This window comes from Phascolarctos cinereus, unplaced genomic scaffold, assembly GCF_003287225.1.
Source record: "Phascolarctos cinereus isolate Bilbo 61053 unplaced genomic scaffold, phaCin_HiC Scaffold_4;HRSCAF=312, whole genome shotgun sequence".
NCBI classification, from domain to species: Eukaryota; Metazoa; Chordata; class Mammalia; order Diprotodontia; family Phascolarctidae; genus Phascolarctos; species Phascolarctos cinereus.
In genome coordinates this window covers 696,349,293-696,374,009 of record NW_027555847.1, presented here as the reverse complement: position 1 = coordinate 696,374,009, position 24,717 = coordinate 696,349,293, and the positions used below count along the sequence as shown (strand labels likewise).

The following is a 24,717-nucleotide window of genomic DNA, read 5'->3' as shown; positions in this document are numbered from 1 at the left end:
CGAGGAGTAGTTTCTTAGGGCAGGGAAAGGAACAGAAACAAGCTCTCCTGGTCTAGTTCACACTAGGAAAGAGCTTTGTACACTAAGGCGATGGTGTATTTTCAGGGTGTTTTACAAACTGAATCCTGTTATTTCTACAAGGTCAATCAGCTTTGCTCGCTTCTAGCCAGGTTGGGCCTGGGTGTGTTAACCACACATGGCTTTTGTCCTTGTTGGAGGGGATTTTAAAGCCGCTCATTTTCTGAGTACAGCTGACTTTGAAAAACATTTCCTTTACTTAGGAGGACAAACAGATTTGTAAGAAAAGGTTTGGCAATCTTAAGGGATGCTTTCCCAGGAAAGGGACTCCATCAACCTAGATTATCAGTAACAAAAAAACACCCAGCATAATATCATATCATCCATTAGCAGTGTGACCATGGGTATTTCCCTTTCCCATCTGTAAAACTGAGACATCACCTGCTCTACCCATCGACAAAATGATGGGTGTGAAAATACTCTGATGGGGCAGCTAGGTGGTTCAGTAGATAGAGCCCTGGTCCTGGAGTCAGGAGGACCTGAGTTCAAATCTAGTTTTAGATACTTGACACTTATTAGTGGTGTGACCACGGGCATGTCACTTAACCCCGACTGCCTCACGAAAAAGAAAAAAAGAAAACACTCTGTAATAATAGAACATCATACACATATAAAAGGAATTATAGTAAAACGTAGGGTTTGGTGGTTGTCAAGGGAAAGTATGAGAAAAGGCCATTTCCAGAAATATCTATTTAAAAATAAATGGCATCAAAACTTATTTTTAAAAAATAAACAGCAATAATGGAAAGCGTAAGAAAGCAAGGACTAGTTAAAGTGTAGATTTTCCCAGTCTACTATAAGAAGTCACACAATTGAAACTAGAGAAAGTACCTCTCAAGTTCTCACTCATTACACTACACTCTTACTTCACCCTTGGGATGAAGACTTTCTGGCTTTAGACGAGCTCAGTTTCGTTTCCCGTTGGTAAATGGGGACTGTACTACCTGCTGAATCGACTTTAACAAAGGGGCCAGGATCCGATGAGATAGTAAAAGCAGCAAAGGGCAATACAAATGTGGAGTGGTCTTCTTAATTGTGCCCAGAAAGCAGCCTTTTCTGTGCAGGGACAGGCAGCAGGCTGAACACAAGGGAACCTTCAATGAACCCTCACAATGAGTTCACGGCAGCTGGTTGACAAGTGTACGTGGCAGGGGTTTGAGTGCAGCCTTTTCTGAGATGATAGGTCATTAAATGCCCTTCTAGAAATGAGTCTAGCTCCCAGCCAACAAAGCACAAAAGCAACTGACCCATCTGTCCTGACCGTGCATCGGGGGACCCCAAAAGTAAAGCAATATGTCAAGGCCACTCAAGTTCTATTGTTTATTGGAAGCAACCAGAGGTCACGGTATCCATGAAGGTTCCCCTTAGTTACCCGGCTCAGATTAAGCCTGTCGAGCTGCCCCAGGCTGGGGTTTGGGATAGAGGTAGCAGATTTACATAGAAACCTGTATTTTGGCGCTGCTCTCCAGCACCATCTCTGAAAAGCCACCATCAACATTCCTGGGGTAATAAGAGGAAGGGAGGCTGTTGCTGCCTCTTTTCAAAGGCAGTCGGTAGGAAGGGCTTGGTTACTCAAGGGCACTGAGCAGGAGCTAACAACCAAACGTTAGCGGCATCAGGGAAGAGGCGGCGTCCATTCAAAGCTAAGCTGTTTTGATCACCCAGTTTCTTCCAGAACTTTGATCACTGGAATTCTAGACTGGAACATTTTGAAAGTATTCCCCAGGCAAACCAGCGACAAGATAATTATTAATAATCATTTCTTTTATTAAAGTTTCCTACAGACCGACACTCACAGTTCCAAACGGGGCCCCCGGAAGGAGAGGACAAAGCCAGCCTCTTTGTGCCATTTTCACAATCTCAAAAACAAAACACAAAGGTAAATAGTTTGGGCTGCTGACTCGACTGCTGTGGGAGCCAGACTTCCTTGAAGAGAGGAGCACAGCTAAAGAGGTATAACAAAAACAATGGCGTTTCAAGCCATGGAGAATGACTGGCAAGTCCGCTTGACTTACGTGGCACCTAGCATCCTATGACAGTTTATTTTCTTTTAAAATGGTCGACCATACATACAGTGGAGTTCAAGTACAGAATCACAACTGTTTACAGGAATGAATACAAAGGTTGGCACAAGCTGCCAGCAGTCAGACACAGAGGAACCCCATTTCAGCTCTACCTTTCTCCAAGTTCCAAGCACCTCTGGAGCCTCTTTGGAAGTTGACCGTTGACACCCTGGGAGATCCTGACACATGACGCCCAGGGCCCCACCTACTGTTTCAGAGGCCCTTTTGGTAACAGCTGTGCAGTGTCCCTAGCCACAGCCCCAACACTGAAGCTGAACCACATGGTATGATACAGAGTTCACTATCAGAGGGGAAGCATCTGTCCATGTGGCCTCATCTAGCCATCCCTATCATCTGTAGTGCTTCCTGCAAACCAATTTGAAATGTTTTCCATCGTCCCTCCCCCCCCCCCCAAACACCATGTTCCCTGCAGCACCATATTCAGAACCTATCCCCATCTGCACAACACATGGAGTGCAGAGAATAATGCTAAAGACATTTCAGGCTCAACAGGACAGGGTTTTTCTTCTGTTTTTGCAGACAGATGAATATCGGCACCATCATAAGAAAAAGCCTGTCCCTGAAAGGAGAGCCACAGACTCTAGAGGATGCCCCCAAGTCAGACTGGGGCAAAGTCCTCCATAGCAGCCTATTCCCAAGCCCTTGGAGTCAGAAAGGAGGCTGTGGCCATCAGGTGATTGGAAAGGCTACCACGAGTCACAAGTCTAGTCACCAACAGTGATCCTAAGGCACGGCACACACGTGCAACAATGCATTGCTTGCGAGAGGAATTTGCATTTTATCTGCACGATAAGTATTCTATATTTTTGATAGTCTCCCTGAATGGTGCTGTGAGCATTAAACTTTTTTTTTTGTAGAAAACAGAAAAATTTCACAAGTTGTAAAAATATTTTTGGAGGGTTTCTTATTGGAAAATTATTGGGGGTGAGCTCTTTGGGGGCGGGTATGGGAAGGAGAGGGATGAAGAGGAAATATCGGGTACGGAATCTTAACACAAAAACCCAGGTCCCACTTCCCTCTCCAGTTCTCTCCACAGGGCCTGGATTTCTGAGCCTCTGAAGGTACAGACAGCATTTAAGCAAGTGCAAACTTTGCTTTGTGGCTTCTAAGCATCTTAAAAGCAGCAAGGTTTGGGGGTGGGTGGGAGGTGGAGAGTGCTAGTAATGATTTTCCCCCAAAAGTAGATTCCATGTAGAAAGTAAATATACCAAATTTCATACCTGCTGTGCCCATCTGGGATTTTAAAAGCAGCAGAGAACCCCAATGCTGCTTTGCCCCTAAGCAAAGACAGTTACCATCCGATACCGGCCTGATCAGTGTGGAATTGGCTTTTGAAAATCAACCTAGAATGAAACATGCTGAAATGAACTGCAATGGGAAGACAATTCTAGATGTGGCTGGAACAACGGCAGGTAGCTAAGTTTTTCTTCTAACCCAAATTTCTCAGCTATCAGCACTAGAACATTAAGAGATCTCACCAAGAGTTGCAAACAAACCCAGAGCAGTCAGCTTCTTTCTCCCGCCCAGCTTACAGAACCTGCTGGGTTTACACAAATCAAGCGGCATCACACTACCTACCAAAGAAACGATGATTCTAAAAACACCACATGTTCTTGCCCCACAAGAAACGGAGCCCCCAGATGAGCCCGTCTGGCCTTTTTCTCCTCCCGTGTGTGCAGAGCCCAGAAGGGTTCCCCACAGATTGGGGAAGGAGTAATATAAACTCCATGCACTGACTCAGGGATGGAGGTGCAGCCGCAGGCTCACTGAAGGATGAAGCCAGGATGTGGAGGCAGCCTGGGAGGAGGTCTCTGAGGGAGGGCCGGGGGGTACGGTGATGCAAACTGAGCAGGGTATCCTGGCTGGGGGTTGTGACTAAGAGAGGGAAGGCCCACCCTGGGAGGAAGAGGAGGGCACTGCAATCCCGGGTAAGGAAGGGCCTGTCCTGATCCCATGGCCACTGTAAATGGAGTCGCGAACCGTCCAGCAGGGACTGGGGGTGGTGGCGGAGGGATACGCCGCGGCACAACCGAAGGGGGCACACTGACATCTGAAGCTGGGTAGGGCACCATGGGAGCTGGTGTTGAATCTGGCACCCTAGGCTGCAACTGGACTTGGGCCTTTGGAAGTCTCTGGCCCTTGAGCACCATTTCCTGAAGTTTCTCAATTTTTACTCGACGTAAATGAGCGAGTTTCCGCTTATTTTGATATTCGTCAATGAATGAATCTAGTGGGACTTCTCCGTCAAGGAACTTCTCCGCCATGTTCTGAAATGAGGAGCAAACACCGAGTTAGAGGCTGTGGAATCCAAACGGAAGCCACAATTCTGTACCAGAGGCCCTCTGGGGCTCCCTGGCTCCCACATGAACAACCGAGGCGGAAGGAAGGAAACCACTGCCTCCGTGTCAGTCAGTTGGGTCACTCCTGATTTGGACCCCATCTACTTCTGTGACTCTTTCCTGAAAGATGGGCGTAAGGACAGAAATATGTTTATGTCCCTCGGTCCCTAAAAAGACCGTTTAGCAAGGCTCTGCCCACCCAGAGTCACCTGCCAGGCTCTGGCCTCTTCACAAAGCCGAACTTCAGGGCTAACCTAGTGGCACGGGGCGACATTCCTCAGCTCTTACTGAAGCCTGAGCAAACACCACTGCGTCTCACAGTCCAACACATTGTCAGACAGTTCCCTTACAGGCCTCCTCTTGCCTGTTCTCTCACATTTGTTACGGCAGCTGGCTAAAGAAAAGGCCAATCACGTTTAGGAAGCCTGCCAGCTGTGCTCTGCTCTGTGTCACCTGCACCCAGGCCACATTGTGCTCCTGACCATCTGCACACATGCCCCAACCAAGTTTCATCAGCCTCAACATCCCCTGGCACGCCACCTGCTGCAGTCTGCAGCTCTCCAGCATCTCCTGTGTATTTCTTATACAAAGCCCACGTAACAGACAGAATTACAAGTTTATAATTGACTGGCCCTGACTCCACAGGAAGGGTCTTATTTGTTCTACTGTGGAGACCTTTCCCCAGTGCTGTAGCCTAAAGGTAGGAAATACTGGGATGTTCAATTCAACATATATTAAGCACCTACTGTATGCAAGTGTGTAAAGCCCTGTGTTGAGTGATGGGAATACAAAGTCTGAGTCCCTGGCAACATGACAGTTCACCTTACCTCTGTATCTTCTTCAATCTTAGCTCCTTCTGTTTGAAGAAGGGCTAGCAACGTCTCCAGAGAAGCATTGCTGGATTGCTGATCTGTAAAATGCAAGACAAAGGAGAGTGAGGTACCCAGACACTTCTCGGGAGTCCCCCTCCTTCTTGGAAGGTGCACACACCTGGCAAACACACCACCTTTTAAACTGCTCTTCTGAAAGTTGCGACTGAGTTTGTTTTAATTTGGGAAGCCAATAGGAGAGACATTTTCCTGCTGATAACTGGTTATTGTCCTGGGAAACAATGCTTCCCACTGCTCCTGAAGAGAAGCAAGCACTGTACCAGGAAACGCCCCGCCAGGGGCGCTCTGGGGATGGCCCGGAGCCACCCAAGAGCACATGTGCTACTTGTGCCAATATACCATGGCCATAACAAAAGCTCACAGTATTACAGAGTTGAAAAGAAAACTACCACACTCAGTTTCTCTGAGTACTGTTAAAGTACTCAATATTTACACCAAATAATTTCCTGATTTTTTTTCATACATAAAATATGAAATTTAGCATTACAACAAAATGTTCTAAGCAGAGAGGTTTGAGAGAAAGGAAAAGTAAACAGCGATATTAATTATTTTTCCACATTTAATGCAATAGTTACATTTTTTCAATATTATATTGGGGGATTATACTCATTACATGGGAGGAGGAATATGGCAGCAAGCCAATTCTGTTCCTCCAATTCTATTTCCAGAAGACTGCCATGCTCTTCTGTAGTCTAGAGAAGGTTATGGTGTTAGGATAATGAAATAAAATCTGTTTGTAATAGACAGCAAAATTCTAAAACTGAACAACTTCTCACTGCCACTGAATTCTAGCATCTAAACTTTGTCATGGATCACCATCTACCTGAAAAATGTCCTTCCATGCCTTGCATTCTTAAAAACACCACCCCAGGAAAGTTACCTAATTTGGTTTTCTTGATCTGATAGGCTTCAAAGAGAACCTGCAGTTCCTGGTATTTTTGGGTCAAACTGGCTTTCAAAGTGTCCAGTTGCGGTTGGTACAGAAGATTTCCTTCTGCCAGGCTCCGGTTGTTGGCAAGAGTCATCTCTTTGTTAAGCTGAACGTTCTGTGTCTGCACATAGGAGAACCAAAAGCATATTATCACAGTTTATCAGCAAGTCCCAAAAGACCTCTCTCAGAATGCGTCTCTCTCCACATACCCCCACCCATCTGTTTGCAAGCATTTTGACTTTGGCATGGTCTATAAGGGAGGCAGGTTTCAGTTCATACACAGTCCCACTGGTTTATATGCAGTCCTAGGATCAACTGTAATACTACACCCCACCCCCGCCCCCAAATCTTTAAAAGAGAGAGTGACAAGTAGGTTTTTTTACATCTTCTCAGGGTACTGTTTGACCTATTACTCAGTTATGTCTTTAATTTAAACATTTACAGAGAGACTTGAATTCCTGAATACTGCCACCAGTCCTTCCAGAAGATCACAGCTCTATGGGTTTAAGACTAGAATTTTTAAAAAAGAGATTTAAGAACCAGTTCTTTCAGAGGGCTCAGACAGTAATTTGGGATAGAAAGACTGGTACAGTGACAACTCAGCCTTAATAATCAGATTTAGAGATCAAAGGAAAAAATATAAGAGCCTAGGATTTCATTAAGTCTGAAGTGACATTGATTCTTCAGAAAGGGGGGTGAGGTGGGAGTTGATGCTTTCTTCAGACCCAGTTCTTTAAAGCTGCTAAATTGGAAAGGCTCATTATTCTCCTTTGGATTATCAGCTAACACCCTGCTTTCTGTAGTCCCACATTTTTCCTCCCAATAGATGGGAAATTATTCATTAAGACTTTTAAAAACCTGCTTTCTTAACTCTTAATACAGGCACCTAGGAAGAAGGAAAGAAATCAGTCAAAAAATATTTATCAAATGTCTACTATGTGCCTGCCTCTGTGTTAAGAACTAGAAGAAGAAAGAAAAATTCTCCAACCCCCCCAACAAAAGTGTAGCCAAAGTCAAAACTTCCTACCCACTCAAATATTTTGAGGGAAGCAGAAAAGTGAAGATTATCTTAAAAACAACAATAAGCATCTATGTATACTTCGACCTCTCCTTTTCTCTTTCCTAGGATCTCTTTTATATATCACAACCTGCCCAGTGACCTCTTGACCTCTCCCTAGCTTTTGCATTTCATCAGGACAAAATTCCTTACCAGTTATCTGTCAGAGTTCTGGTCCACAGCCTCTTGTCCAACCCAAACTAGTCCTCTACTCCTCTCCTTAACATTTCTCTCCCTCTCCCCTCCCCCATCTATTTTAACGACTATTAGCTTCCTCTGGGATGAATTTAGTGTACATTGCCTGACAGCCTGTTCATATTCATTTATAACCATGCATAATGCAATGTATATTCAAATGAATGTACCCATAAAGGAACAGAGACAAAAGCTTCTCCCAGTTTTCTCCCAGACACACTCAAGACACATAAGATAACCACATTAGGAGCTCAACTTTTCATATACATTAACACTATCATGCAAATTAGCTGAGCCACAGGCAGAGCTACAAAGAAATCAGGCCCAGCATAAAATCAATTCAGTTAAATTAAAAATTAAAAATAAGACTAGTCACCATGGTACTGTCAAAAAGCAGTGAATATTCCAAATTCAGAGCAGCCAGAAGAATCATCTGCCTCCCCTGCTATTTTCAATGATTAACTCAGACCATTCTGTACTCAGGGGGAAGTGAGGCGAAGAAAAACAAGAGGATCAGAGCACTGAAGACTAGTTCTAAAAATAGTGATCTTTAATACACAGCAATTTATGTTCAGGACACCTTACCTCCACAAGTATGACTGAATTCAGAAGAATAAAAGAGGCGTACATACAGGGGGCACAGTCCTTCTGTAAGGAAACACACCTAGCCGAACTTGTTCGCCCCTAAGACCGTCCCCTTTCAAAAGTCGGTTTATGAGGTTTTTTAATTTTCCAAGGAACTGAAACGCCTCCTACCTAAAAGCTGGAGTATTTGCTGGAAATTAGTCAAAGAAGCTCCCTTTGACTGTGCACTACCGGCTCAGAAGTACCTCTTCCCTGAGCGTAGCCCACCAGGCCCAAGAGTAATTTCAATAATTCAGGGTAGGACAAGGCAAACAGTCTAGAATTGACTGTAAAATTCAACAATATCTAAAATCTTGCTCTACCAGAACATTCTAGTACTCAAAATCATTACTTATTTCATTTGGTATCCCAAGATTCCTGGATAAAACTTTCCTAAGCAAGGAGTTTCAGGGAGCAAGGACCTTTTAAATTTGGGGTATCAGAGCTTCTGGTAGAAAAAAGGCCTTTTTAAATAGTTTTGAAGGGTAAACCAGTCAACCTACTTAATTCTCTAACTGGAATGGTTCCCACACCATCCTATTTCCTTTCATCTCTAAGCTTAAAAGTATAAGGGACATACACAAATAATCAAAAACTCACAAGTGGGAAAGCAAACCATCTCCCAAAGAAACCATCCAAAAAATTTCAATCTTCAAACGAGGCAGCATTAAAATGGGACTAAAGGGCAACGGTGAGAAAGCCTAAATGACCAACAGCACACTTCAATAGACTTCCGGCTTTTACATACAGCCTTGGCATACCATAGACTTGTAAAGATAAGGAAACTCATACTCAGAGGAGGCTAAGAACAATCACGAATGCAAGCCCACCAAATGACCAAAAACAAGAAAACAGCCAATAAGATGGGAAAGCTATCCACAATTAGCCCCACCACTTACGCCTTTTTGGATTGACTCGAAATTTAAATGTACACATCTTATCTAGAAGTATACTTGGGAATACTTGTAGAAAGCACACTCCGTTTCAGACATAAAATTCACAAAAGCATCATTACCTCAAGACACCAAGAATAGTTACAAGTAGTCTTTCAAAAAGCAGGTCCTCCATGACCTCAAATCAAATAATGCATATAAAGTGATTTGCAAATTTTAAGGTACTCTATCAATAATAATTATTACTATTAATAATAACACATTGTATATATAGCCTACCAGTCCCTGAGACCTGATTAACAGATGTCCCCAGCAGAGATCTGGCATGTTTTTAATGGTACTTGCAAAAGACATGCATTATCCTGGGAGCACAAAGTAGTAGAGACCAGAAGGAGGCTGCGATAACAAAGTATCTCTTAATTATCAAATGGCAACTATATACAATAACCTTGGGAAGAATGTCTGGAAACAATAATGGTCAGAGTTCTGTCATGATCTATACTCTTGTGGAATGTCTTCCAAACCAGATACATATTACAAGGTGAAATTTGAAGACCCAAACTGTCCCCAGTCTGGCACTTCCATCTACAGTTATAATCTTGCATCTATAAACACTGTGGTAGAAAATCTCATCATTTCCATGCTACTTTTTTCAGAAAAATGCATTCTGAACTACTTACCCAAGCACACAGAGGTCTCTCCCTCTTTATCCAATCATACAAACCTTACTATTCACTTACTACATAGAAAGATCCATTAGTGACAGAAAAAGCACTCCATTCACCCACTCGTCTTACCAGACAGTCATAAGTTGTTGTGGCCAAAAGAATTAATCATACGGTGGCCAGCACTCCAGTGAGGCCCTCCACACTTAACTCCTCAGAAAACAGACCCAGTTTCTAGATCCACACTCCAAACTTTCCTAGCTCTCGTACTCCAATGGCAAAGCCTTATAGAACCCAAGGTCACCCTACCAGAGAAATGACTAGGATTTTTGCAAAGGTAACAAGTGAAATAAATCACCCGATCTCGTGTTAGGAATCTACACAAGAATGGAATAAGGCATGCAGAGCAGGCATCTCATTTGACCCTCACAGCAGCCCTAAAAGATAAGCACTCATCATTCTATTTTGCAGATGAGTCGACTGAGAAGATCAGAGAGGTGAAACGGCCACTCATCTAGTAGGTGTCAGACGTCTCATCTGAACTGAGGCTTTGCCTGAGTACAACCTTCCTTTGCCACATCCTTCCTTTGCACTATACCACACACTGCCTCTAAAAGAAGCAGAATTCTAGTGCCTAAGAGAAACTAACTAGAGCATTCTTCAAAAACTCCAAAGGAAGACAGATGCAATCTGTTCTAAGCGATGAGAGACAGCAGCGGGCGGGGGGGGGGGGGTTAGAGCATGTTGAGTGTGACTCTTGACGCAGGACTAAACTTTAGAAAGCATTAGTCATCAGAACGACGTTTGTATTTAAACAAAGAAACAGCACAACAGTTGCCTCACTTGTTCTGCTCAATTTTAAAGTTACTCATTTTGAGCTGTCTACCTACTAAGAGCAAAGACTGGTGAACAACAAGGCTATACTGGAGTAATCTGACTTTCACTAATGGGTCTCAATTTTCTCATCTGTAAATTAAGGTTTATATGTCACTAGGCAATTGTGAGGCCTTAAAGCTTCACTAAAAATTTGACACACCACGTATTTTTAATGACAATAAAGTATTTTTAAATCATAATATCGAGGTTAAGCAAATAATGCTTATCTATCTAGCCTCTATACGAGGGAAAGGTAAGAGACCAGCTCTTTTCTAAACTGTTATCTCCCCCAGCACTGAGTACAATAAGTACTACTTATATGTTTGCTCAATGATTATTAAATAATATCCTACATTAATGGTTACTATTAATAAAAATAGCCATGATGTCTAATGAGAAACTATTTTGCACTCCCATAATGACAGCATAGCCTTTGCTTTGAAGTGGAGGAAGAACAAAAAGTAATTTTGATTATGATTATAATTGCAGCTGATTCTAAACAAAACTACTCAGCAGCATTATTGCAGAGTACCACTGAACTGCACTGGCCTTCCAAATGAAAGGTGCAGTCCTTTAGCCAAAAAAAAAAAATTCTCAGATGTAATTTCAAAGATTTGTCAAGATAAGCTAATAAATGATCTGAAGACATGACTCATGCATGTCCTTATCTTTTTTTTTTAATAATATGCAGGAAAACGACTACAATTGTATTACACTCCATTAGTGTACTTTCTTCAAGCACAAGCTTTGAATTATGCCAATCATTAACTAAAGCTTGTCTTGTTGACAACTAAAATTAAGTCAACAGTTATTTTGAGCATGTATGTGAACAAAAACTTGAATACTGAAACAATTTCTGTATCAGAAAAGCTGAAGTCAGTAAGCTATGAACATAACAGGTCTGAAGGACTAGGCTATAAAGACCAAATGCATCCAGGAAAGTTAACCTTCCGACTGTGACAAAGGCAATACAGTCTAGGCTAATAATCACTAAAGGAATGGGCTGCCTCAGGGCTAGTGGGTTCCCCTTCACTAGAGGTTTTGGAAGCAAAAGCTGGATGACCACATGTCAGATATAATGGGGGATTTCTTATCTAGTCTATCTGGGTTGGATTAAATGGCCTGTGAGATCCTTTCCAACTGAGATTCTGTAAGCACTGAGCCAACAAAGGCTCCAATTACTTCAATTCCAAGTCCTACACAAATCTTACTGGAAAAAAAAAATAACAGCGATTTTTGGCTGGATTGTTTGATATGTTTAGATCAATAACAGTATTTAAAACCCTGCCTTGTGAAAATGTCCCAAAATGCAGCAAATCTGTGGGCTGTGTGAAACCATCTCCAAGGATACAGCCTGCTTGTAAAAGGAAATTTACCAGCTGCTTACCAAGAGTTCAAGTAGGACAACCTCCTCCACCAACCAATAAATAGATTAACAAGAGCTACAATCTGATGCATTTGGTTCTCTTTGCTGAGATTAAACCTGAGAAAAATTAACAAACAGTGGTGGGATTTAAGCTAACAAATCTTTTCCATGTGCAACTGATTTGTACATGAAGAATCAGTATGCCATTAACATCACAAAAGTTATGCCTGAAAAACAAATGACCTAGTCTTCAACGTGGAGAATGAAATGGAACAAGAAATGGAACCACTACAATGAACTTGATGGTTCCCAGTGTGATGTGATAGTAATCATTCTCATTTTTATTAGAGGAGCATTAAAAACCATATCTCTTTGGTAAATATTTGGTCAAAGTAAATACTAACAACGGCCTGTTCCATCCTCTCCCTACTGAACCACTTCTAGGTGGGGGACCCCCAAACTGGTCACAATTAGTTTTTATACTTTGGGGGTTTTAATTTTATTCTTATTTAATTTAATTTTTATTAATTACTTAATTCTATTCTTATTCTGAACTTTTCAAACACAGAGAATGAACATTTCCAAAAACAAAGAACACAAAGATTACATGTAAAACCACTAATGTCTACTACACATGGCTTGCTTTTTTAAAGAGTACATCATTTTTAAAAGTGTCATAGTGTATTATTAAACATATTACTTTCAAAACTGTCCTGCTTCTCTGTTTCCTTCTGAATTTGCTTTTAAAACTTTTTTTAATGCATCAATGGTCATCTTTTTTTTTTTCCTTTTCTTTTGGCAACTCTATCAACTGCCTTTCCTCTCCTTCCAAAACTGCCCCGCCCCAAAACACAGTCTTTGTCATAAATAAGCAGTCAAGAAAAACAAATCCATAAATCTACCCCGTCCAAAAATGTATGTCTTGCTCTGCACCTTGATTTTATCAAGGCCTGTGTAAGAAAGAGAGCAGCATGCTTCCTTCCTCATCAGCCCTCTGGAGTTGGGGCTGGTCATGGCACTAACCAAAGTTCATAAAGGTTTGGTGTAGAAATTAAAATCAACAGGGAATGAGGAACTGTGGGAAGGAAGGTAGGAATTAAGGAGACATCAGTCATAAACTATTACAATTAATTCGATGTTATTTGTCACTGAAGAGAAAAGAGATGATATCCAATCTCTACTTCTCACTACTTGGGTGACCTAGGGCAAGGCACATCTCCTTTTGGGAGGTCTGTTTCCTCATCTATAAAATTAGAGGGCTAGACTATTTGATCCCAAGTCTCTTCAAGATCAAAATCTACATCCTAGGATGCCCACTAGACTATAAACTCCTTGAGGCAAGGACCATGTAATTCATCTTTAGAACCCACTCAGCGCTTAACATGAGGAAGCCTTTCCTTGTAATTAAGCACTGAAAGGGTGTCCTCCCTAGCCCTCACACATACATACACAGCAGACGGAAGGTAGCATTAGAAAGGCCCTAGTTGCTGGAATGACCAAGGCCGGCCTCCTGCAGAAGGTGGCACGTGGAGCTTGTGTGGAGTCCTGAAGGAAGCTGGAAGCAGAAGAGACCAGGGAGAACATTCCAGACACGGATGCCAGTAGTAAGGCACTGAGACAAGAAATGGATTGTCCAATGCGTGAGAAGTAGCAAGCTGGCACCCACGGCTGGACTACAGATTACAAAGAAAGGATTAGGATATGAGGAGACTGAAAAGACAGGAAGAAGTCAGGCTGTGAAGAGCTTTAAATGCCAAACAGAACAATCTATACCTGATCCCAGAACTAGTCACAGTGAACCACAGGAGTTTACCTGTGCTTTAGGAAAATCTTGTTGGCAGCAATGCAGAAGATAAATTAGAATGGGGAGAGGTTTGAGAATAGGTAGTCCAAATAGAAGGCTACCACTATAGCCCAGACAAAAGATGAAGAAAGTCTGAACCAAGGTGATGGCTATACAAGTGGAGAGGACATGTTTAAGAGATATTACGGAGAAATAAAAAGACTTATCAATAACTGGGGTGACGGAGAGGGAGAAATCAAGAATTACACTGAGGGGTCAAACCCAGATGATTAGAAGGATGAGGGTACCCTCGACAGCAACAAGAAAATTCAGAAGGGAGGGTTTGGGGGAAAAGAATGACTTCCATTTTGGACTTGAGTTAAGAGATGCCTACAGAACATCCAGTTCAAAATGCCCAATAGGCAGTTGATGTGGGACTGGAACTCAGGAGAGACACTAGGGTCAGATACATATTGGACCTCCAGAAATCATCTTGACAGAAGCTGATGAGTTCCACATCAAGACGACGTAAAACAGAGCTTTTGAGGACACACAGTGGGCATAACATCAATGAAGAGCCAGCAAATGAGACTGAGAAGGAATGATTAGACAGCTGGGAGAACAGAGAGAACAGAGTGAGGAAAACCTAGAAAGGCCAGGTCAATAGGGTCAACTTTCGCAGAAAAGTCAAGAAGGATGAGGAATGGGAAAAAGGTCACCAGACTTAGCAATCAAGAGATCCTTGGTAACTTTGGTGAGAGAAGTTTCAGCTGAATGATGAGGTCGGAAGCCAGACCTCAAAGAAGAAAGGAAGTGGAGGTACCTGAGTGCAGATGGATATTTCAAGGCATTCTGCTGAAGAAGGAAGGAGAGATAGAGAATGAGAACTGACATGGGAGGATCTAGTAAGTATTTTTAAGGATGGTGGAGCCGGACATATTTGTAAGCAGCAAGGAAGGATCCAGTAAAGATGGAGGGACTGAAGATTAAAAAGAGAGTGAGGCCATATACAAAGATAAGGTCAAAATTGGGACACGATTTAGACATAAAATGTAATGCCATAAGCAAATTAGGGAAGCATGGAATAGTTTACCTGTCAGATTTATGTATGTGGGAAGAATTTATAACCAAACATGAGACAGAGGCCATCACAAGATATAAAATGGATAATTCTGATTACATTAAAAAGGTTTTGCACAAACAAAACCAATGCAGTCAAGATTAGAAAGAAAGCAGAAAACTGTGGCGGAAGTTTTTATAGGTTCCTCTGATAAAGGCCCCATTTCTCAAATATATGGAGAACTAAGTCAAATTAATAAGAATAGGAGTCATTCCCCAACTGATAAATGGTCAAAGGATATCAACAGGCAGTTTTCAGATGAAATCAAAGCTATCTATAGTCATGTGAAAAAAACGCTCAAAATCACTACTGATTAGAGAAACGTAAACTTAAACAAGTCTGAGGTACCATCTCATACCTAACAGATTAGCTAAGACGTGGTTATTGTTTGTCCTTCATTTGCAAAGGGGACCATGACATCAGGAAAATGATGCCATGACTTGCAAGTGAATTGGATTTAAGTGACAGGAGGGCTGTGCAAGGTCACCAGCTTCACTTCCTCCTCTGAAGCCATTTGGGTCCAGTGGCAGGATATAGATCAGGATGACTAGAGATGGCCTCTGGCTACAGTGACAGAAAAGGAAAATGACCAATGTTGGAGATGCATGAAAATTGGGACACTAATACACTGTTAGTGAAGTTGTGAACTGATCCAACCATTCTGGAGAGCAACTTGGACCCAACAATACCACTATCAGGTCTGTATGTATCCCAAAGAGATTTAAAAAAAAAAAAAGGCAAAGGACCTATATGTACAAAAATATTTAGAGCAGCTCTTTTCGTGGTGGCAAAGAATTGAAAATTGAGGGGATGCTCATCAACTGAAGAATGTCTGAACAAGTTGTGGTATGATTATGATGAAATACTATTAGTGATGAGATAATAAGATAAAAAATGGTAAGCAGGATGCTTTCAGAAAAACCTGGACTTGCATGAACTGATGCAAAGTGAAGTGAGCAGAACCAGAACAGTGTATACAGTAACAGCAATGCTGTATGATGATCAACTGTGAATGACTTAGCTATTCTCAGCAACACAAAGATCCAAACCATTTCAAAAGACTTATGATGAAAAATGCTCCCCACCTCCAGAGAAAGAACTGATGGAGCCTGAATGCAGACCAAAGCATACTATTTTTTACTTTATTTTTTGTGGCAGTTTTTTTTTAATCTGTTTTCATTCACAACATGACTAATGTGGAAAGATGTTTTGCATGACTCTACATTTAACAACCTATTTCAAACTGCTTGCCTTCTCAACGAAGGGGAAGAAGAAGGAGAAAACGTGGAACTCAAGAGATGGGATTAAAATGGCTCATACATGTAGAGGCACTGGCTTTGTCAAGGTGGAACACCTTTTTATCATAGTCAGAAGTTAAACAGGAAATAGTCGATGATGTCAAAAGGGTTCTGAGATGAGAAAAGAGGGCACTCTCAAGCCAATGGCCTCAGTTTTTTCAAATAAAATGAACTTAACCTGGCATTAAAGACATTCACAATGTTTCTCCAACCTTATTTCAGTCTACTTTCTTCAACGTATTTTATATTCTGACAAGGACTTTGCCCTCTCCTACTGCTTTGCATTTTAAGCAGGCTAGGAATGCACTTTCTTCACCAAATGCCACATTGAGAGCTTTCTCTCTTCCTTCAATGAGCAATTCAGGTGCTAATTTCTGCATGAAGACTTCCATCCCCCTCCCTGAAAGGGATCTATCTCTTCCTCCTCAAATGTCTTAGAATTTTTGTTCAAAGGAGCAGTCTAGGCAGTTCAGGGGTGAGGAACCTTCAGCCTCGCCACATGTGGCCTTCTAGGTCCTTGGGTGCAGGCTTTTGAATCCAAGTTTTACAGAACAAATCCTTTTATTAAGAGGATTTGTTCTGTGAAGTTTGGATTCAGTCAAAGGGCTTCCACTGAGGACCTAAAGGGCCACATGTGGCCTCAAGGCTACAAGTTTCCCACCCCTGAGGTAGTTTATCTCATACAAAACTCGATTTGCATGCACTTCTTAACCTCACCCCACCCCCACCCCACCAAGTTAGATGGCAAGCTCATTGTGAGCAAGAACTGTGTTCAACAAAAAACCCTTTTCAACACTGACTAAGCACCGAGTTTAAGGCAAAGGGGACAAAAAGCTGGATTTTTCCCCATTCTTATGCAGCTTTGGGGGCAGGTAGGTGGCACAGTAGACAGTGTTAGGCCTGAAGTCAGAAAGATTCATCTTCCAGAGTTCAAATCAGGCTTCAGACACTCACTAGCTGTGTGACCCTGGACAAGTCACTTCACCCTGTTTTGCCTCAGTTTCCTTATCTGCCAAAGGAGCTGGAGAAGGAAATAGCAAACCCCTCCAGTATCTTTGCCAAGAAAATCCCAAATGGGGTCATGGAGAGTTGGACATGACTAAAACAAGTGAACAATAATAATGCAGCTTTTTACAATAGTTCTGTTTCTGTAAAGTGCCTTGGACACAGCAGATGTTTAAAAATGTTTACTGAATTGAAGACTGCCCAAATAAATGATCTCTGGTTAAGTGATCAATTATTTTAAGAAATTATAGTTTAAAATAAAATCTATTTGAATTTGATCAAGTTTTGGATTTTTTTTTAACCTTGCTATCTAAAGAAACTGGTCAGCCAAGATACAAACATACCTTATTCTTCTCCAAGAAAATGTCGCTAAACCCTTTCTTAGACCACACACTATAAAGCAACCTACTAAGTGCTTGATAAATGCTGGCTGATTAACAAGAGCTTATTGTATAAACATTAAAAACTACCTGTACTCTAAATATATCATGGACAAGATGATACCAACAACAAACAAAAAAAACCACCAGCAACTATTAAACCCAAGAAAATTAACTACAAAAAGCTTCTAAGAATATAGTATTTTAAATTTTACCCATGCATGACAGTGATTAGGTTAAGTGACCACTAAAATTACACATGGATAATTAAAGGTATTCCTGCAAAATGAGTGCTATGCACAGTATACGAATCCCAAAACAAGGTTCTGCTGTATACAAAGACCATAACAAAATTACACTGCTATAAAATAAGTTGAAACTAGACTCCATCAATTGGACAGGGACATAATTACTGTAGATACACTTTAGTAGCCAACAAGGTTAGCCACAGTTCTATCTGAAGTATTCTCCTGAATTTGTATACAGTTAAGAAGCGCTAAAAGAACAGTATTAAAGGATGTTAACTTGTCTGTAAAATAAGGTCTTCTTTTGGGGGGCCAGCCGGGATAAAAAGCCAATTTTGTGTTTTGTTGGAAGTGATGTAGTGTAGAAGACATCAAGCTTACATGTATGGCTGGACAAAGGAGAAGGCCAGTGACATATCAGATGGCCAGGCCAGCCCAGAGTGCTGGCTCCCACAGAACACTCAAAGCCCTTGGAATGTGTTCCTAAGTGCCTCAGATACAGTCAGAAGGTTTATGGAAAGTCACAAACAAACATTGCGCAGAAAGAAAATGCAGGGATGACTTCTGATGTAGCATCAGTGGAAGAATGGGATGGAAAAAAAATTATTATAGTAGAATTGTAAAAAAACATAGGGGCAGCTAGCTGGCAAAGTGGATAGAGCACCGGCTCAAATTCAGCCTCAGACACATAACCCTCACTAGCTGTGTGACTCTGGGCAAGTCACTTAACCCCAATTGTCCCCCCCAAAAAAATATATATGTAAAATTAAGCTCATAATTTTCTTACATTCCCGAGACATCTACACACCACCCAGGCTATACTCTAGCATCATCCATCTCAAAGCCCATGTCCCACCCAATCCCATGGGTACAATTTTTGGTTGACTTCACCCCTAGGACCTGGGCTATTGCTTTATCGTGTCTATCTCCAAACCATTTCTGGGCTTTTCCACACCATATCTCCACTCTCCCACCCCCATCTTTTCCAGCTCCCCTTTTTGTGTTATCCTTCCCCAATAGAAAGTAAGCTGCCAGAGGCCTGGGACTGTCATTCCTCCATCTATTTGTCTTACCAGGACTAACACAATACCAGCATATAGTAAGTACTTAATAAATGCTTTTCCTATCTACTATAATGGTGTCCCAAAGATCTTGGTGCAAGTTTAAGCTATTTAAAACTGCACCAAGACCTCTGGGACATACTATATAAGCCTATTCAATTTTAAAATTCTTTTAATAAGATCAAAAACATAAAAGAAACTGAATTTCAAAATGTTCTCTGGGATTTTAAATATGAAACCTTAGGATTTAAACACAAAGGACTACAGATTCTTAACTATTCAAATAGTTAAGTTATACAAGGTAGAAGCAATGATTCCATTAATGCCACTTCTACATTCCAATCAAGACTAAAGTCTGCATTCAAGCTAAATCTTACTTAGAAAAACCAAGCCATTTCAATAAGCATTTGTATTTCAGTCCCAGGGATTTAAATTAAGGTACTGTCCTTTCAGTGAGGCATTATGATTCATGCGGCAGCTCTCCACCACTACTCACACACAAATCACTCCAGAACATGCCTCCAGGAAATAGACCCCACAAGAGGGTGGAGCTTTTCTCATTTTCCACAAAGCCACTGAGTCTTCTAAACCCTCAACATGTTTCAGAGTGCATTTTCAACATGGACTTCCCCTAGCAATAAGAAGAAAGATTAAGGATTGAATCCATAGTGAAATCATTAGTAACTTTTAGTATCACCTATTAGCAACAATTATATCAATCAATGTTACCTCAAAATTTAAATCCTTTTACTTAAGTGTCCCAAGAGGCCAAATTTAGCTAAAGCAATCCCCTTTGTAAGACTGCTCCTTTTAAGGGAGTACAGTGCAAGTCCAAGGGGTTAAGGCAACCAGATAGAGAAACACATTCCTCTTCAATGTAAAAATAACCTTAAATAAAAATAAGTATTTTACATATGAGCCATCAAGTTAGTTAATCCCTAATCATAAGACCCATTTGAGGATGTCACATGCCAGAATAAAGGGAGAGGTGAGAGGACTTAGTGCCAGAGGAAATAATGATCTACATGGCAATTAAGACACTTTTAAATGGTCTGTGCTCTATTACAACTCATTCACCATAATAAAAAACATGTTACTAAAGCATAATACCTAGTTGTCTTTAAACCCAATAAGGAATGCCTTCAAAACCTAGCCACATTTTCCATACACCACAAAATACCCCCTCAGGCTGGAAGATCCTTACTCTACAATTTAAAACACTTTTCTCTGCCAATTAGAAAGGGAAGCTTTTGGTTCCAGTTTAGAGGTTCTCTCCTCGGTCCTTTACTGTCTCTTATCCTCTCAACTACAGAGCTCCAGAATCAACTTTAACTTAGCCCTACTTTGGGCTCAGGAACATAAAATAGGCATCCCTTGAGCTCAAGAATGTTTCTAAAACTGCCCATGTATTTCATGTAAAGGAATCCTTTTGTCTTGCCATGCTGCACTCTTTCATTAACCGGAACATTAATTATCCCAGAAGACTAAGACAGCAACAGATTTCATGAAAACACACATCCAACACTGACATGAGCAAAACTATCACGGTTAAAAATTCCGTTTCACCCAATTGTTCAGAAACATGACACACAGGACTTGGGAAGAAACACGAACCGTATGATAGACCCCGTACTACACCAGAATTAGGCTGAGTTGACTAAAGTATTCTGGAATCAACCTAAAGTTTCCTTGTTTTGGAAGCGCTACACCCTAAAAAGTAAACCATCACTGAGTAATTTAACAAGAACTCTGTGGCCTAACCAATTGCAATAAAGTGTAAAGGAATCCTTGTCTGAAGGTCAACTTAAGTCAAAAAAGTAATAATACTATTGAGTTAATTAAGTTAAAACTGACTCTGCCTTCCCCTCTAAACAATCATTTCTCCCTTCCTGCTCCATGGTTCTAGGCTACACGTTATTTTTAAGAGCCTCATAGAGTCAGTCAGAAGAATTGGACCTTTTTATGGTCTTTCTTCCCCAACGGAAAAGCTATTTTTGTTGCCATTCCATGGACATAGTTACCCTGGTTCTCACTGAAACAGAATGATTACATACAGCAAATTGATTTGTAGGTACGTATTACAACCCAGAAATAATAACTATGATTTTATTATTAAACTTGAAAAGGCACCCAGCTGACAACCAACGATAGCTTTCACAACAAGTGGAGGGAACAAAAAGGAACCAAATCTTTTCTTCCTCTGTAGAGATAAAACTCACGTTCGGGTGAGCAAAGGAACTGGCGGATTTATTATTATTTTTCAAAATGTAAAGTGCCACAGAGAGACCACAAACGGGGTAAATTTCATCTCCAAGCAGCCTCATTACGTGCCAAGTTCGGAAGCCCTTGAATACAAGGAGTGTATTAATGGAAGGGTTGATACCATCGCACTACAGTGGCCTCTCTGTAGTTCAGGACAATGATCTGTTGAGGGTTTTCAGTGTTTCTGAATGTCTAACCTAGACACACAAGCCCCTTTTGAAGGAGACTGGCTCGGAGCTGTATGATTGCTCCGATAGAAAGTCTACATGGGCTTCTGGGTGAGAGGTGTTGTGGTACAGTACAGGCATGGGAAGGCTTAGACTTCAGAGACAAAGGACGGGTGGTGGATGAGTCTGGGAGGGCTGGCTTTAAGCCGGAGTCCACCTGTCCAAAGCGGGTCTGGAGGAAGGAAAGAGGACTGCCCATGACCAATCTCCAGAGCCCAACTGGCTAACAGTAAACCACATCACAAGATATTGAGCAAGACAAGGGCAGATGGGCTTCTGCTGGCCTCCTGAGGCTGGGCACTAAGTGAGAGGAGAGGGGATGAACCCCTCATCTTTCCCCTATTGCCCCTTTATCTCTGCTACCGTGTTATTTGCCTACCCTGAAAGAAAAAAGGAAACTACCTTGGGCGCCTGGGCCAGCTGCGGAAGGCACTGCTTCCTCCACCTATGCCCCTCCAAATGGGCACCCGAGGTTGCTATGCAACCTCTGGCGCCCCCCCCAACATTTCGGCCCCCTCGGGTTTCTTTTTTGCCTCCTCTGCATTTCGCCCTTCTCTCCCTTTCAGAAAAGCTCCACAGCCGGACTCCTTCCGTCTCACACCCCGTCCTGGGCTCCTGATCTCGGCCTCCCTCAGTTTCCCTCAACTTACAAACCTCCCACTTCGGAGCCTTTTTCCCGGCACAATCCACTAACCGAAACTTGCCCCTGGGCGTCCCTCGGCGCCCCCCGCCCACGCCTCTTCCTCCAGCCCCCCGGAGGGTCCCCTCAAAGCCTCCGCCGGGCCTCCTAAACCCCAATGCTCCGGCTCCCCCAAACCTCCCCCTCTGGTGGCCCCCTCGGCGCCCACCCTCCTCCCTCAAGCCCCGCCCTTAGGTTCCCCCCAGATCCTCTCCCACCGCCCTCAGGCCCTTCCCCCGGCCCGCGAAGCCCCCGAGGCGCCCCCCAGGCCCGGCCCCGGCCCCGCTCTCGGCTCTCACCTCCTCCATCTCCTGCACCATGCTCGTCAGCTGCTCCTCGTCCTCCAGCAGCTCGTTCAGCTGCACCAGCGACAGCCCCGCGAAGCGGCCCGCGACCCCCGCCGCCCCCGGCCCGGGCCCCGCCGCCGCCATCGCCGCCATGCCGGCCCCGGCCCCGGCCCCAACCCGGGCCCCGCCGCCGCCGCCGCCGCCGCTCCGAACCGCCGCCTCACGACGACGCCGCCGCCGCCGCCGCTCCCGCCGCCGTCCTCCTCTCTCGCCCCCTCTGCCCGCCCAGGCCGAGGCGCGCGCCCGCCCCCTCCAGGAGCCCCGCCCACCCGCGTCGTGGCACCGCCTCCCGGTGACGTCACCGCGTCGGGCCTGGGGGAGGGGCTCCTCCCCGCTCCCACCAGGAGCTCTGTGGGCCACCGGGACGGCTGAAGTGACGTCAGGCAGTGAGAGAGAGAGCGGGATTCCCACCCACGGGGTCATCGGAATGGGAGCCCCACGGTCTGTAGTGACGTCAGAGGGAGAGCAGGATTCCCCATCCGCCTCCTCCCCCAAACTGGAAGCATTGGACTGGGAGCCCAGGGTCACCGCCGTCACCGTCCTAGAGACCTTGGGCCGTGGTGACGTCAGAGGGAGAGTCAGATTCATGGGCTCACAGGTTTAGAGCTGGAGTCATGGAGGTCTGCGTCCTCCTTTTAACCTATAACGGAGAGTGAGTGATTTGCCCAAGGTCTCACAGCTATTAAATGTCCTGAGACAGGATTTGAAACCAGGTCCAATGCTCTGTCTCCTGTGCCATGGAGATATATGCAATATATATGGAGAGATATATGTATACATATATGTGTGTGTATGTGTATACATATATATGTGTATATGTGTATATGTATGTATATATGGAGATATATGTGCATATATATGATATAAGACATCTAGGGATATTGAAATTGGCACCAGTGGACTATAGTGATGATAATGGGGAGTGTCGTCTAGCCTGGTCCCAAGGCATGGGGACAGGAGAGTGGTCTATATAGTAACATCAGAGGAAAAACTGGATTTCCTCCCACTAGGCACGTTAGAATAAGGACCGATGGATTCTGAGAAAGAGAGAGGGAGAAACAGATTTCTGCCATCCTCTCCAACACCCCATCCAAAAAAAAGGTCTGTAGTGACATCAGGCGAACAGAGGTGAGGAGAATTCATAGACTAACCTGGGGTCCTGGAACTGGAAGGGGCCCTAGAGGTCACGTGGTCCCATTTTAGAGAAGTGCAGGTCAGTGACTTTCCCAAGGTCACAGAGTAAGTGAGCAAAGCTGGATTTGAGCTCAGATCCCCGACTCTAAATCCAGCTCTCTTTCTGTACTGCACTGACTCCCTTCTCCCTTTCTGGTGGCCCAGAGAGAAGAGGTGCTTAGATTGTGAGCTCCTTGAGGGCAGGGACTGTCTTTTGCCTTTCTTTCCCAGCTCTTTGTATCCTGAGCCCTAGACTGGCCGGTTCCTGGAACATAATAGATGCTTCATAAATGTTTATTGATGGAAGTAGGGGACACTAATGTAAGCTCTTTGAGGGTAGGGACCTTCATTTTTGTCTGTTTAACCCAACAGCACAGTGATTTGAACTGAATTGGATAGGATCGGATCAAATCAAATTGGATTGCATTGTTGTGCCACAGGGGAGAAAAGCAGAATTTTCTAGGAAAGCTGTCTCGTTTGGTATTTCCAACACCAGGGGCCATTTTGTTCCCCAAGGTTGCCATGTCGATAAGAACTTTTTGGATGGTCTCCTCGGCAGGCCAAGAAGGGTTCCTGCCCATCAAGAGAAGAAAAGATTATTGATTTAAGGCTAGGAAGGATGTCACACACCCAGCTAATCCAGCCCCCTTCTTTCACAGGTTAGAAAGCTAAAACCCAGAGGCAAAAGTGACAAGCAGAAGCTGAAACCTCAAGCCCTGGGTTTTCAGTGGAAATTCTAGACAGGACCAGTTGGATTTTAAATGGTAGGCACTGAGAAATCCCAGTTTATTCTGCCAATATCTTGTTGGTGCCTAGATTTTTGTAAGTCTCCTCCTTTAGACTGTGAGCTCCTGAAGGGAAAGGCACAATTTTTGCTTTTCTTTGTATTAAGGCAGACTTTAGGGATGCATTTGTAAAAAACAAGCAGTACCTGCCCCTCAGGGAGCTTACATTCTAATAGGGGAGGACACCCCAAATAGGGAAGTGGCCTCTAGGGAGGGGATCTTTGGTCGGAGGGGTCCCAGAGATAGTAAATACATTGGCAGGCTCTTTCCAGAAGCCTGTGGTTTGGTGACTGTGCCCAGAGCAAGATGGCACCACCCTACTCCAGGAAGCCTTCCAGAATCCTCTCCCATTCC

General features: G+C 43.2%; 1 protein-coding gene across 1 annotated transcript; it reads right to left on the bottom strand.

Moving 5' to 3' along the window:
* Positions 1–1,824: 1,824 nt before the first annotated feature.
* VPS37B (VPS37B subunit of ESCRT-I) lies at positions 1,825–22,522 on the bottom strand. Its single transcript, XM_020970245.2, has 4 exons — positions 22,358–22,522; positions 6,272–6,443; positions 5,329–5,411; positions 1,825–4,429 (listed from the first exon to the last, which is right to left on the bottom strand). Exons 1-4 carry the CDS (start codon positions 22,496–22,498, stop codon positions 3,926–3,928), a joined length of 900 nt encoding a protein of 299 aa, XP_020825904.2. The 5' UTR covers positions 22,499–22,522; the 3' UTR covers positions 1,825–3,925.
* Between the last annotated feature and the right edge of the window lie 2,195 nt (positions 22,523–24,717).